Consider the following 14537-nt stretch of genomic DNA (forward strand, 5'->3'; position numbering starts at 1 on the left):
TCAATCTCAGCTTAACTCTACTATTGATAATATAAATAAACTGAGCAAAATCAGATTGCTCAAACGTGTTCCTCTGTCTTAACAAATGTAAAACACCTTGAATAAGTTAATTTATTAAAAAAATTAAGATGTCTTTGCTCAAAGAAATTCAAAACTAAAAAGAAAAAGAAAAAGAAAACTGAATCCTCAAACTTAAATGTTACAAATTAGGGGACGAACATCTCTAGGAAATAAACACACCTGCCTTCATTGCCTAGTTTTGGCTTTAATGCCTTTGCAAATGACATCTTAACGTTTACACACTATGCTGCTTAGCTCACAGCCTCCCCAAGCAGGGTGCTTTCCTAAGCAAATAACATCCTAACGTGAAGTTGGGACGTGTCACGATTTGTTTGTGCTTTCTGATTTATTTGATGAATGGAATATGGAGTTAGATTGTCTACTTAAGATTAGTCAAATTGTAAAAGTTGAATACTTATGGAAAAAAAAACTATGTTAATTAGCTCACAGTCATCACAGCTACGAACTAATCCAAGACTTGTCAGGGATAGCTCTATATTTAATGAACACATTCTCGAAGAGATTCCAATGAATAAAAAGGACAGTCTGATACATGAATCTTTCATCATGTGGGATCCTGAGAAAGGATCTATTATACGTAACTTTACCTTACTTTTTACAAGAGGCTATTTATAGAATTCGAACTTATGATCTTTTGGTCACAAAATAACAATTTTATCGTTGCGCCAAGGCTTTCCTTCTAGTGAATACGGTGAGATAAATAATTATCATTTTTTAAGAAAAAATAAACTAGAAAATATATCAATTTAATTTGAAATTGCACAATTTATATTAAAATTGGGGAAACAATATTGTAATTTTTATTGTTTGTGCTATATGCATAAACTCTAATATTTATTTTGTATAAATTCACTCACGGTTCTAATTTAAATGTATATTTCTTAAAGGAAGTAAACTCTTGAGATCTTTTCTTCTGCTCCTCAGCTCACAATGAATAAGTTTTAATATTACAGTGGATTTAATTATATACCAAGTGTACCATTTTATATAAATTCACTCACGTTTCTAATTGAAATTTATATTTATTAAAGCAAGTCAACTCTTAAGATCTTTTCTTTTGTTCAGTTCACAATGAGTAAATTTTAATATTATAGTGGATTTAATTATATACCAAGTGTACTATCAAGTTGGATGGTTACACTTACCCAGCCTACAGCATTTAAAAATTGAATTTTAGTTTCGATGAATTAAGAAATATTTTTTTTAATAAACAGTTAATCTAAAATACCAAAATGTGTGATATATTATTTGTTGAATGCTTCTTAATTTATCTTGATCGATGGGAAGAATTAGATCGATGACTCCTAGATTTGTCAAATGAGATATCTGTTACCAATTAATAATAATAATAATAATAATAATAATTTTAAAAAATAAAAAGATAGTTGGATGGTTGCTCTATAATTTTAATTTTTATATTTTGATATTATACGTTTTTATAGGGGATAATATCTATAAAATGGACGTGTCTAAGGATAACATCTAATTAAAATCCAAAATAATATTTGATAAAGTGAATTTCATGTGTTTTGTAAATTAGTGAAATATTTATTTTATTTTATTTCCGATAATTTTGTATCTTTACCGTATTTTTCTCTCCTGGGGTTTAGTTTGTGTTTTAGTCCTTAGTATTAAAATAGACATATTAATAGAAAGGCAATTTTGAGCTTTTTTTTAAATAAAAAAACCCAAATAAAATAGCACAAGAAGCGTAATAGCAACGCCACCGCCAGGCGTCAGTAACCGCCTCGCCTTCTCGGTCACACGTGCGAAGACGCAGAGCAGGGTCTCGTTACTCGTCCGGTAACTTCGTGCGGACGACGGACGTGCTTTTGATTCCGTCAGTAAAGTCGTCCCGTTCACACGCTTCTTTCAAACAAATAACTCCTCCGACCTTGCTTGCTCTATAAGTAGACCTTTCAGACTGGGAGAGAGAGACAACGATCGAACGAGAGAGATAGAGAGAGCGAGGAGACGATGGATATCTCGGGCGCGGCGACGGGGCGGTGGCTAGGTCTCGTCACGGCGGTGTGGGTGCAGTGCATCTCCGGCAACAACTACACCTTCTCTAACTACTCTGACGCCCTCAAGACGCTCATGGGGCTCACCCAGCTCCAGCTCAACAATCTCTCCGTCGCCAAGGACATCGGAAAGGCCTTCGGCATCGTCGCTGGCCTAGCCTCCGACCGTCTCCCCACCCCGATCATCCTTCTCATCGGCTCTCTCGAGGGCCTCGTCGGGTACGGCGCCCAGTGGCTAGTCGTGCGCCAATCCATTCGCCCCCTCCCCTACTGGCAGGTACAACTACCGTCTCTACCTTCGTCGCCGATCTAATTTCCTGACGAAGAATTTGGTCGAAGTTTTGAGATCGCTTTGGTATAATGGTTGCTTTGCTTCGATCCCTCGCAGATGTGCATCTTCTTGTGCATGGGCGGGAACAGCACGACTTGGATGAACACGGCGGTGCTCGTAACGTGCATCCGCAATTTTCGCCGGAACCGAGGGCCGGTGTCAGGGATTTTGAAGGGCTACGTGGGCCTCAGCACCGCCATCTTCACCGACATCTGCTCTGCCCTTTTCTCCGACGACCCCGCCTCGTTTCTCATCCTGCTTGCGGTCGTCCCCGCCGCGGTTTGCACCACGGCGATGCTCTTCCTCCGTGAGTCACCGCCGGAGGACGTGGAGGCGGCGGACGACGGCACCGACTCACAGTATTTCGGGGTCATCAACGCGATGGCGGTGGTCATCGCAGTGTACTTGCTGGCCTTTGATCTCACAGGCAAACATGGAGTGGTCGTCTCCAGGGTCTTCGCAGCGGTTCTGCTACTCCTGCTAGCGGCGCCGGTGGCGGTTCCGATCCACATAGCGCTAAAGTCGATTTGCAGATCGGGGATACGCGAGAAAGCTGATGTGGAGGACGGAGGAGTGAGTGAGTTATTGTTGACAGCGGAGGCAGAGACGACGGAGGCAGAGGATAGTCATAGTCCGAGGGCGGAAGAGGCGGTGGTGGAGGAAAAAATTGAGAAGGGGAGGAGGCGGCGGAGACCGGAGATCGGAGAGGACCACACGATAGTGGAGGTGGTGAAGACGGTGGACTTCTGGGTCTTGTTCTTGTCGTTTCTATGCGGGGTTGGAACGGGGTTGGCAGTGATGAACAACATGGGGCAGATGGGTACGGCAATGGGCTATACGGATGTTTCCATCTTCGTCTCCATGCTTAGCATCTGGGGTTTTTTTGGGCGGATCGCATCCGGAACCGTATCGGAATACTTCATCAAGTACGTTAATTAATTACTGCATTAGTTACATCTCTTTATTTATTTCTATCCATTTAATATCTAGTCGTTTTTGCGTCCATCGTTCGTTAGTTTACTACTTTGGCGTATCATTTTTGTATTGCGCAACGTTTTTGCTCTAGTAGGTCTATTTGATTTTATTTGATTTTGCTAATTTATTAGTTGTAACTTGGAATATATGGTAAGATTACATAGATAGTCTTAGCATCATGATGTAGTAGATTAGATCCATGGATCAGAGTATTCCTTCTTAGAACAGAGATATGAGCAGAAATAGTTTGACTTGGTCTTTGCTAGAATCCGATTCAATTGCTCGATGATATGATTGTTCTTGTAACTGCCATAAGCCAGGAGTTCCCATAGGTGCAGTTTAATTTGTTTTATTTGCCTTACCGATTTGAGAGTTAACATCTTTTCGTTTTATTAAACTATTAATTTGTTGGCAAGTTCTTTTCGCAAGCCAACATGATACAGTATATGCACAACGGCTCTCCAAGTTATATAAATGGAGGAGGGGGTATGTGCACCGCAGTTCCACATCATGTCGTTATTCAGTGTTTTAATTGTGCAATGGCTGAAAGCCACAACTCACCGCTAGCTACCACGGCTCTCTGTTTTTTCTCAATTACGATGTGATAGAATGAATCCCCACGACCCCACCTGGTACAATTTAACGCATCATATCATACACTCAAATTTTCTTGAAGAACGATCCATGAAAACACCATATCATATCATGAATCCCAACTATTTCAGATGGATTGCCTAAACCTTCTGTCACCGTTCAATTCATCTTAAAATCTTATCACTAGGAATAAGAAATTAATATACTTCTAGTAATAAAGTATGTTTCTTTTTTGAATTTTGAGTAGAAGGTATATTGGATGAGGACTGCAATAACTCTTAGGTACTTAGGCGAGGTAATGTCATTTTAAGTACATAAGGTTGCCCTAATCTCGGCCTTATATTTATCTGAAAAGGTTGATCACATCACGACAAGCTCATTGTCAGATCGAAGTTGGATGGATAATGAAACTTCTGACAATAATTTTAACGAGAATGATTTAATTTGTCTATTATATACCTTTATTTTCAGAATATTTTTCTCTCATTTTTATTTTTAAAAAAATGAGAACTTCTATGAGCGACCAAAGATGTTAATGTATAAATAGCCACTTATTAAATAAAAATATAAAATAGGTAGATATTTGTCATTTTTCTTGATCTCAAAGTCCTAGTGATCACCATCAAATTCACTTTTTAGAGTAAACAAAACAAGCCTTACAATTTATTGCAACCATTTGGGTTGTGTTTTTAGAGTAAACGAATCAGACACTTGGCTTAGTTTCTTAAATATATTGCAAAAATATTTGTTATCTTCTTTTTCAATACTACAATTGGGGGTAGGGTAGGAGTTGCAGGCCTAGCAAACAGGCTTGGCGCAAGTAGTCTTGATTTTGTGCTTGCTTATGGACATTAGACAATTGCAACAAATGTCTCAACGGCGATCGATGAACCTTGGGTGGACCAGCACCTTTTCTCTCTGTCTCATTCTGGGACAGAACATGCCTCTAAATCATGTCGTCCCTTTCCACTGATCTTTCACTTTCACAGGGTGGCACGAATAAGGCACTCCTTGCTTGTTCATCTTAATATTTTCAGTTTCTATCTTCTCGTTTTTGAGGGGCGTGGCACTTGTAAATTAATTGTAGATTATTGTTCTCGCACAGTTGGATGTGGTAGTCAAATCCAACTTGCTTGCAATATTAATTGCATGTGTCAGTCCTTTTTTAAGAAATTTTGATAGAATTAAATGATTAGAATTTGACAGTCAGAATATATTTTATAAATAGTCATAAAAATATTTTAATAACATTATATTTATATATTAATTATATATATACATTACAATTTATTTTTAATGGGTCATATTCTGACCAATAAAATTTAGTGTTATTGTATATTACATGTTGCATGTGTTAGTTACTTAGTCCAATCGTCCAGTCGATCGCTCAAATTTTCACCTATTTTCGCCTCAATTTCTTCGCCACCTATTTGTCTCCTTCTATTCCTTACTAGTCACGCCACTATGAATTCGATGGGCGGATTGTTGATCAATTATTTTTCTTTTGACTGGAGTGGATTCGGTTGTCATATAATTTTTTATTCTTTTATAAGCATGCCTACTTCTCTTGGACATTTCCCCCCTCCTTATAAATTCATTAATTTTTTTAAGACATAGCTGGCTTCAACAATGATAGGTGAGATCACGCAGGTGGCATGATGTACCTTTATAATTTTTGTAATACGAGTCCCATTTCATGATGCTTGCCTGCTTCTATTTGTGCCTGAGATGAACAATAAATCAGACCTGCTGCTTAGATCACTGAAGAAGTTAAAAAGTTCATATACAAAAAAGAAACTAGGCCAGTACATGTGATCCATTACATCCGGTTCTAAAAGTGATGATATAATTATATCAAAGCAAGACAGTTAATCTGAACGAAGAACTAAACTGATCTAATTAAGAGATAAATTTAATTGGAATTGAAATTTGATTCGGTTTTATTTTTCGTTTTTCGTTTGTTGCCTTTCAGACCTGATGTTTATTTCTGACTATTTCGTCTCTCTTTTAAAATGTCATTTTCCATTGTCATATAATAGAAAATGATCTCCCACCTGCCCCAGTGATGCTACGTTTTATGCCCTAGTTGTGTTTTTATTATTATAGTTTTTTAAATATACTTTTGATATTTTTACTATATATCAGGTTATTAATTAAATATTCAAACATAGTTTGCAAATCGTACCAATTCTTTATCTTTTGACTGGAGTGACTGGGTTGCCCTATATTTTAACGTAGCATCTCAACTGCATATTCTTTTTGTAAGCATAACTACTTGGAGTTTTTTTCCCCCTCCCTAGTATAAATTCATTACATTTTTTTTTAGTACGTAACTGGCTTCAACAGTAGCCGTTGAGACCACGTAGGTTGCATGATGTACCTTTTTTCGTAACGAGTCCCGAATCAGATCACTGAAGAAGATTAAAAAATTATATACAAAGGAAAAAAAACACTAGGCCATTACACGTGATCCATTACATCCGTCGTTGCATCTAATTAGATTGTCACATGATGCAATTGTCATCTAATTAAATAAAACGCATCTATTGTAATTAGGACGTGCATCAGTGCATGGTTCGTGTTTTTCGTTTTTGTCTTAGTGCATCAGATAAGATAAGATCATATCTTTTTTATTATTATTATTATTATTATTATAGCTATTTCGTCTCTCTCAGAGAATGGCCTTTTGACATGTCGTCGCATAGAAAATGATTTCCCACCTGCCTAGTGATGGTACGTTCGGTTTTGTGCATCGCTTTCTACTCACACCTCACTGTCCGTGATAGTTGAGTTATTGAAAAAAACTCCTCTTATCCTAATTAATTTAGCGGTCAATTCATCTCCTAGTTAATTAATTAAGCAGTCGACTAAATTGTTCTGTGATTTACCTTTTTTTTCACTTAATTTGGAAATAGCTGTGATAACTTTTTTGATAGTTGAGTTATTATTATTATCATTGTTTTTTTATATACTTTTGATATTTTTACTATCAAGCTGTCATTTAAATATTCAGACAGTTTGCCAACATGTTATTGCTTGTCCCAGATTTTATTGGAAGATAAAAAGCTTATAGTTCAAAAATATAAACTGTATATTATATTTTGAGGTTGTATGAAACTTTTAATAGTTATGTTTATAACATCCGACAATATGCTAGATGGGATGACCTCTTAACCGTAGTACAAATCAGATCGAGCATTCTCAAGTCGGTTTAGATGCAATTTTTTGGTTTAGGAATGACGGGGAGACGCACGTATAATTTATTTATTCATATTTTAGACCTACCCATTCAGTGCACTCATTATCATGTTAAATGGATTTGGGTATTCGATTTAAACGGGTATGCATCCATTATCTTTTTAAATGCTCAGTGATAGGTCCGTTTTAGTAACTCTACAGTAGCTACCCAAAGAAATTTAATTGAATTGTGCAGTTGTGAACATTAATATGTGTACATAATATGTTATATATATTTGACCATTAGATTTAATGTATCATCTCATTTGCTTTTTGATTAATATGTTTTCAGTTAAATTCAATCATAATCAACTTGAAGATATATGATACACTAATTTGCGTGATCGGATATGTGTTCTACATAGGAATATTTCCATTCTCCATGTTTGTAATTTAATATTTCTCAGTTTTTATGGTTGACGGTCGTTGATATACGAAGACGGTCGTTGATATACGAACTCTGTTCCAACAAATTTGCAGGAAGCATGGGACACCGAGACCGATATGGAACGCGGTCTCGCAATTACTAATGGCCGCCGGCTATGTGGTGATGGCCATAGGCATGCCGGGATCCCTCTTCATCGGCTCCGTGGTGGTGGGCTTGTGCTACGGTGTCCGTCTTGCCATCTCAGTGCCGACGGCGTCGGAGCTGTTTGGGCTCAAGTACTACGGCCTCATCTACAACATCCTCATCCTCAATCTTCCCCTCGGCTCTTTCCTCTTTTCCGGCCTGCTCGCCGGCATCTTGTACGACGCTGAGGCCACGAGGACAGATGGCGGGGCTAATACCTGCGTGGGAGCGCACTGCTACCGGATGGTCTTCGTGGTGATGGCCTTTGTGTGCCTGGTCGGCGTCGGGTTGGATGTCTTGCTGGCGCACAGGACCAAGGAACTTTACCGGAAGATCTATTCGACCAAGAGGTCAAAGAACATGAAAGCTGCCGTGTCTGCTCGCCACTGATGGTGATTCTTTCTTTCCTAGGGTATCTATATTCCTTTTTGTACTATTTTGTTTCGGATTTTAATATGTTCTTTTTTAGTTGCCGCGAATTTTATTTTAAACCATCGAAGCTTTTCCAGTTTTCTTTTATTAAAACTATTCTGTTTTCAGTTTTTTTTTTTTTAAAAAAAATTTGATGTCATCTTATTTTCTGCATAATAAAGTTTATTTCTATGAGCAAAATCTTTGTTCTTATCAACATGTAAAAAAAAACCCGGCATTTTCTTTAATATACAATTTTTTAAAAATTTGTGCTTTAAAGCCTAAAGGCAACCTGCTCATGTTTTAAAATTAAATAATAAAATATTAGAATTCACGAGGGATGTTTAAATTAACGGCTGCATTATGGTGAAGTTGCATTGGCAGCAAAATAATGAATGAATATATATATATATATATATATATATATATATATATATATATATATATATATTTACAAACGGGAATGTGTTGCTTAGTTAGTTACCGATGATTTTTTTGCAATACATTCTGGAACATTTTCAGTAAGAAGACGGATGTACAATTCCATGGCAACGTCTGGATCCATGTTCCCCAATCTTTGCCAAGCATGCCTACCACAATAAGAAAGGTATCCTCCATGATCATATATGTTTTTGCACACAGCTACCTAACTAGTCAAAGGATGAACAACATTCTGAAATAGAAATTATAAAAAGTGCGATAGTCGAGGTACATCGTCCACTTTGTAAACAAGAGACTAAAGCACAGAGAAACTAGACGTGATCTACGCTGATTTTTTCCCCTAGAAAATCGAATCTAGAAAGAAAGAAAAAACAGAGGAAGGACGGAAAATTTGGCGTGAATGTGATGCCATTTTGTCAAGAGCAAACCGTTGGATTGTAAGATTATAAATAAAATTCTATATTAAAAATATAATACTAACATGAGCCTTTTAATTGTAATCTAAAAATAAATACAATCTCACTGTAGGTCCCGTGACACCACAAAAGACTTTGATGGTCTAGACATAAAATTTGGCTGCACAGTTTGACCGAGTTGTCCCATCTACACTATTAAGTTTCATTAAATCTATTATTAAACACTAGTATGTGAATCGGACACCTATCACACTGCTATCTAGCACCAAAATACGGATCTAACACAGACATAAAAAGAATAATTAGGTCTGCTGTTCCAAAACTAATTGATATACTAAATATCTTCACAATTGCAGTTCTATGCGCTGGAATAACAACTGAAATTACTGTTAAAGGAGGAAACTTAAAAACTTTGGCATTGTTGTGACACTTGAACCAGCTCTCCAAGCTTTGATCAAAGAAGATGAGTATATCTAATAGATTCAATACAGATTTCATTGGTATGTTTCATGTTCAGACAAATAAACAATTACAAGGGTTTCTCAGTCAGAGTAGAGATTCAGTTATCTGCATAATCATACAAGATATCTGATAGATTCAATAAGATTTTTATTGGCTAGTTTATATTGACAAAATTAAACAATTACAAAGGTTTCATCAGTCAAAGGTTAGCCTTAGTTGCCTACATGATCATACATGATGAGAATATCTGATAGATACAATAGATTTTTTAATTGCCTGTTTCATGTTGACCCAATTAAACAATTACAGAGGCTTCAACAGTCATGGTCTTGCCTTAGTTGTCTACATGATCATACAAGATTGAGCATATATGATAGGTTCGATACTGATTTTCATTGGCCAGTTTCATCCTGATCCAGTTAAATGATTGCAAAGGTTTTTTATTACACACGGTTCAGTCTTGTCTACATGATCATACAAGATAATTATACTTTCCACAGATTTTCAAAAAACTATTTCATGTTGACCCAGTAATTTCATCAGTCATGCTCTATCCTTGGTTGTCTACATGATCATTCAGGATGAGTATATTTGATAACTTGGATACAGATTTCCATTGGCTCGTTTCATGTTGAGCCAATTAAACAATTACATCTAAACAAAAAAGGATGCATTCAAGAAAAAATGTTTTTACAGAACAAATTCGTTGGCAAAAGATTAATGTCCCTATGCATCAAACTTAACCGCATTTTGAGTGCATGTCAAAATTCAATCGAAGTAGAAGATCATAATAATTTTCAAATATATATATATATATATACCTCAAACTGAGATCACCGGGATGTTTTACTATGTATTAAATTTCTATAACCGGCCTATTTGTTTTGAGAAAAAAGTTCTCAATTCAAACTCCACTGAGATCATGTTTGAAATGATATGGAATTCAATTCCTTTTAGAATTGGAATTGAATTCCATGTTTTGAAATGATTTTTTAGCTAAAAATTGATATGGAATTCAATTCCAATTCCATCAAACAAGGCAAAAGTAAATCACACCTCTTTATGTGTGATTTAGATAGAGAATTCAATTCTCCATATTATGTCCATTGTGCCCTCATTCTCTCTTCTTTGTAAAAAAGGAAAAGAAAAAAGAGAAAAGGATAAAATGGTAAAACATAAGAATTCCATAACTTAAGTTGCAATTCATTCCAAACATAAGAATTCAATTCAATTCCTTATGGAATTCAATTCATAATGGAATTCAATTCAATTTCATGACTTAAGTTATTTCCAAACAGACATAGCATCCCCCATTCCTCATCCTTAAGAGAAATATGATAAGGATAACACATGACGGCTAAGAAAACGTAAAACCTTCAAAATTTACAACACTAAATATATTAACACTTCAATATTGCAAAACTGTTTAAATAAAGAAGCGACGTTATAGATCATACCATTTTGAGCGAGAAGAAACCTTGAACGCCATGGGTTGTGGCTCATAGCATGGACCTTCAATCGCAACCTTGCGGAGTCCATACAACTGCATCTGCAACTCGTTACTCAGTCTCGACACTGCATCCGCGCCGTTATTTGAATCAACAAACTGGGTTGCAACTCTGAACAATTTTTCCGCATCACTCAACTCGATCCCTTCCCACTCATCGTCACAGTGTAACAAAGATGCTCCTCTCGCCTCACTCAATTCCCGAGCATCTACCTTCCCTTTCGCATCGCCTTCAAACGGTTCCACAACTTTATCGCCCTCTTTTTCACCACCCTCTTTATCCTTGACCAAATCATCATTATCTCTATCAACCTCCACCCTCTTATCCTCTTTTCTTCCAACAGACTCTTGCGAGCAAAGAACAGTCAGATCACCCTCCTTGTTAACATCCTTCTCGAGTCCAACCTCACAAATCTCTTGGACGATCATCCTCTGCTCACCGAGATCGGGTGGCGAGGGAACACCACCTGATGCGCTGGCTTCGCCCCGGGTCTTAGCGCCACCGCGTCTCCTCCTACTCGGTCGGTCGGAGCTCACGACAGCAGCGGAGGCGGTCGGAGGCACTGTCGACCGAGGCCCTAAATCGCCGACCGTCGACTCCTGGTTCTTCGTTCGTCTCCTCCTCCTTGTCCGATCCTTGTGCAGCGAAGGCGAGGTGAGAGCGGCGGTCGCGGGCACCGGGGGCATCCCGATCTCGGCCAAGCAGGGAGCGGCAATCGGCTCCTCGTGCTTGTAAGCGAAGTAGACGACCACCACGGGCAGGAAGATGATGGTGAAGAAGAGGAAGGAGATGAACCAGGGATCCGCCATAGCTTCCTCCTCCGATCTACTAATCGGCGTTGGCTTGCGCTCCAAGGCAGTGAAGAAAACAAAGATATTTATAGGAGAAGAGCGACAAGGTCGGTAGTTGGTATTTCAAATTCACTAGAAGAGAAGGAGAGAAACGGATCCGAAGAAGAGCGCTAAAGAATATTCTTGCCCTCGGTGCCAGCTAAAATCATCGATTCTTCTCTTACTAACAATTCAGACCCAACACGCTACCTTCATTTCTATTGACTTACACAGCTAGACCCACTCGTCATATGACAGGGCACACCATGTCATGATTTTTTTTATATTCCGAAAGTTTACCTCAAAGGCATTCGTGAAATGAGTGGAGCCCACATCGGTCGAGGGCGAGATCTATAACGATACATTTGTTTTCATAATTTCTATGTTAGGAAATGCTATAAATAAAAAATAATTACTAATTCTCGCGGAGAGATCCGAAGCATGTCAGAGTGATCGGATACTCATGGGGAGACTTGGAGTAGGTCTGGATACTTGCAGGAGACCTGGAGTAGATCAAGGTGATCAGATACTCGCGGGGAGGCGAGTAGGTCAGGGTGATCGGATGCTCATAGTGAGGCTCGAAGCAGGTGAAGGTGGTCGAATGCTCGCGGGGAGTCCTGGAGTAGGTCAAGGTGATTGGGTGCGAATGCTTATAGGCAGGCCCATAGTAAGTCAGAGTGACTAGATGCTCGCGGGGAGGCCCGAACCATGAAAGTAATTGTAGTCCTTCGTTTGAGGGAAGGATTGTTGGAGTTCAATTAAAGTCCTACATTGGAAAGATTTGGTAAAAATTATGAGGTTAAAATAATGTAAGATATCTCCACTGGTATGAGACCTTTTGAATAGAGCCTAAAAATAAAATCATGGGAATCTAGGCTCAAAATGAATAATATCATATTATTATGAAGATGTGTGGACATTCTTTGAGCACACCAACCTCCAAAGGCATTCGTGAAATTAGTGGAGCCCACATCGGTCGAGGACGAGATCTATAATGATATTTTTGTTTTCATAATTTCTATGTTAGGAAATGCTATAAATAAAAAATAATTACGAGATAATTCTATTTAAGATAAAACGGTTTCCAAAATCCGTCCAAACTCAAGCTCACATAAATTAACTCATGTTAATCCAAATGTTGTAAAACAAAAAGTTAAGCCGATATTAAACTCTTATATAAGTGAAAAGTGATGAAAATAATAGATCATAATCAGTTGATTGCACTAATCCCTGCTCCTCTCCTCATAAACTTATTTTAAAAGATAAAATTAAGGGAAACATGGTCTAGATTTCGATTTTGGTTTTTTTTAGGGGGATGAAAGTAGTTTTAATTCGGTAAAATTAAACTTAGCCCGACTCATGAACACAAGTAACTTAGTCGTTAATCATGTTTTAAAACAACTCACAAGAACTGAATATGTGTTATAGTTTATGACTTATTAATGTGAGTTATCGATCGTGAGAACGGAAAATTAACTTATTGAAAATTTTATGGATAAAATAAATATATAAATAAATTAGTAGATGTGGTTATTAGAGAAGCAATGTTATTGTTAAACATGGAGAATATGAATCCTACAGAAGACATTAGGAGCTAGGGCACATCTAATACCTTCTCTTTTATATCAACTTCAAACAAGGAATAAACCTCTCATTTTCAAACAAGGAAAACAAAATGTGATGCCTAATTGTTAAACAAACAGCTACACCCTCAAAATAAGGAAAAATACAGAAGCAGCCTTATAATTGAAAAAACTATTTCTTTCCTTCTTGCTATTCTCGAGGGGTTGGCTTTGCCGATGGCGAGGCTTGCAAGCCATGACTCTGTCTTCTTCTTCCCCTCCTTCAAGTTTTGGACGGGTATTGTTTTTGGTGGATTTTTAGCTGCAAACTAATAATAATAAAAAATAATATTCCATATTTTTTGGAAAAACATATAAAAAAGTATAATATAATTTTCTATCATATAATGATATGTACCTTCTTGTCATATTTGTTGATATGATAACTTGCCCGGAGAGATTCTATAGAATAGAGCTTAAGCGAGGAGAATTTGTACAAAATTTTTATTGAAGGTCTTATTGTAAGTAGTTTGTTCAAAGTATGAATCAATTTAAACAACAATTAAGATGGTGTATGATTGAGTTTATAAGCTCTACAAAATAACTTGGAGCTTATAACCTCTTTAAATTTGTTTGATAATTTTTTTTTTCAAATAGCTTATAAACTATCAAAATAAGTTGGTTGATCACTTATAAACTATTTTTTTTTATAAAAGTAAGAGAAATACTATTTTTTTTTAAAAAAATATTATTTTAATATTTTTTTTTCTCTAAAATGTCTTTATATATTTTTATTAATTTTTATTTTATCCTCTATATATTTTTACAAACCTATTATATATATATATATATATATATATATATATATATATATATATATATAATTATTTACATTACATTAATAGTATTATCCCTTTTTAATAATTTATAAAAAAATTTTATAATACCAAACATATCAATATTTATAAGTTATTTAATTCATCCCGATACTTTAACCTTTATTTTTAAAATAAAATCTAACATCTTATAAGCTTCTAAAATAGCTTATAAATTGTACGAACTTATAAATTAGTTTTAATAAGTTTAGTAAAACACTC

The 14537-nt window shown here is 36.5% G+C and overlaps 2 protein-coding genes across 2 annotated transcripts; one reads left to right on the top strand and one right to left on the bottom strand.

Moving 5' to 3' along the window:
- Positions 1–2002: 2002 nt before the first annotated feature.
- LOC122047684 (protein NUCLEAR FUSION DEFECTIVE 4-like) lies at positions 2003–8304 on the top strand. The gene is made up of 3 exons (XM_042609116.1): positions 2003–2379; positions 2491–3359; positions 7720–8304. The coding sequence occupies exons 1-3, from the start codon at positions 2059–2061 to the stop codon at positions 8198–8200; spliced, it is 1671 nt and encodes a 556-aa protein (XP_042465050.1). The 5' UTR covers positions 2003–2058; the 3' UTR covers positions 8201–8304.
- A 374-nt stretch (positions 8305–8678) lies between these two features.
- On the bottom strand, positions 8679–11946 carry LOC122047685 (acyl-CoA-binding domain-containing protein 3-like). Its single transcript, XM_042609117.1, has 2 exons — positions 10998–11946; positions 8679–8811 (listed from the first exon to the last, which is right to left on the bottom strand). The coding sequence occupies exons 1-2, from the start codon at positions 11855–11857 to the stop codon at positions 8694–8696; spliced, it is 978 nt and encodes a 325-aa protein (XP_042465051.1). The 5' UTR covers positions 11858–11946; the 3' UTR covers positions 8679–8693.
- Positions 11947–14537: the final 2591 nt, after the last annotated feature.

The sequence above is a fragment of the Zingiber officinale genome, chromosome 2B (assembly GCF_018446385.1).
Source record: "Zingiber officinale cultivar Zhangliang chromosome 2B, Zo_v1.1, whole genome shotgun sequence".
Classification (NCBI taxonomy): Eukaryota; Viridiplantae; Streptophyta; class Magnoliopsida; order Zingiberales; family Zingiberaceae; genus Zingiber; species Zingiber officinale.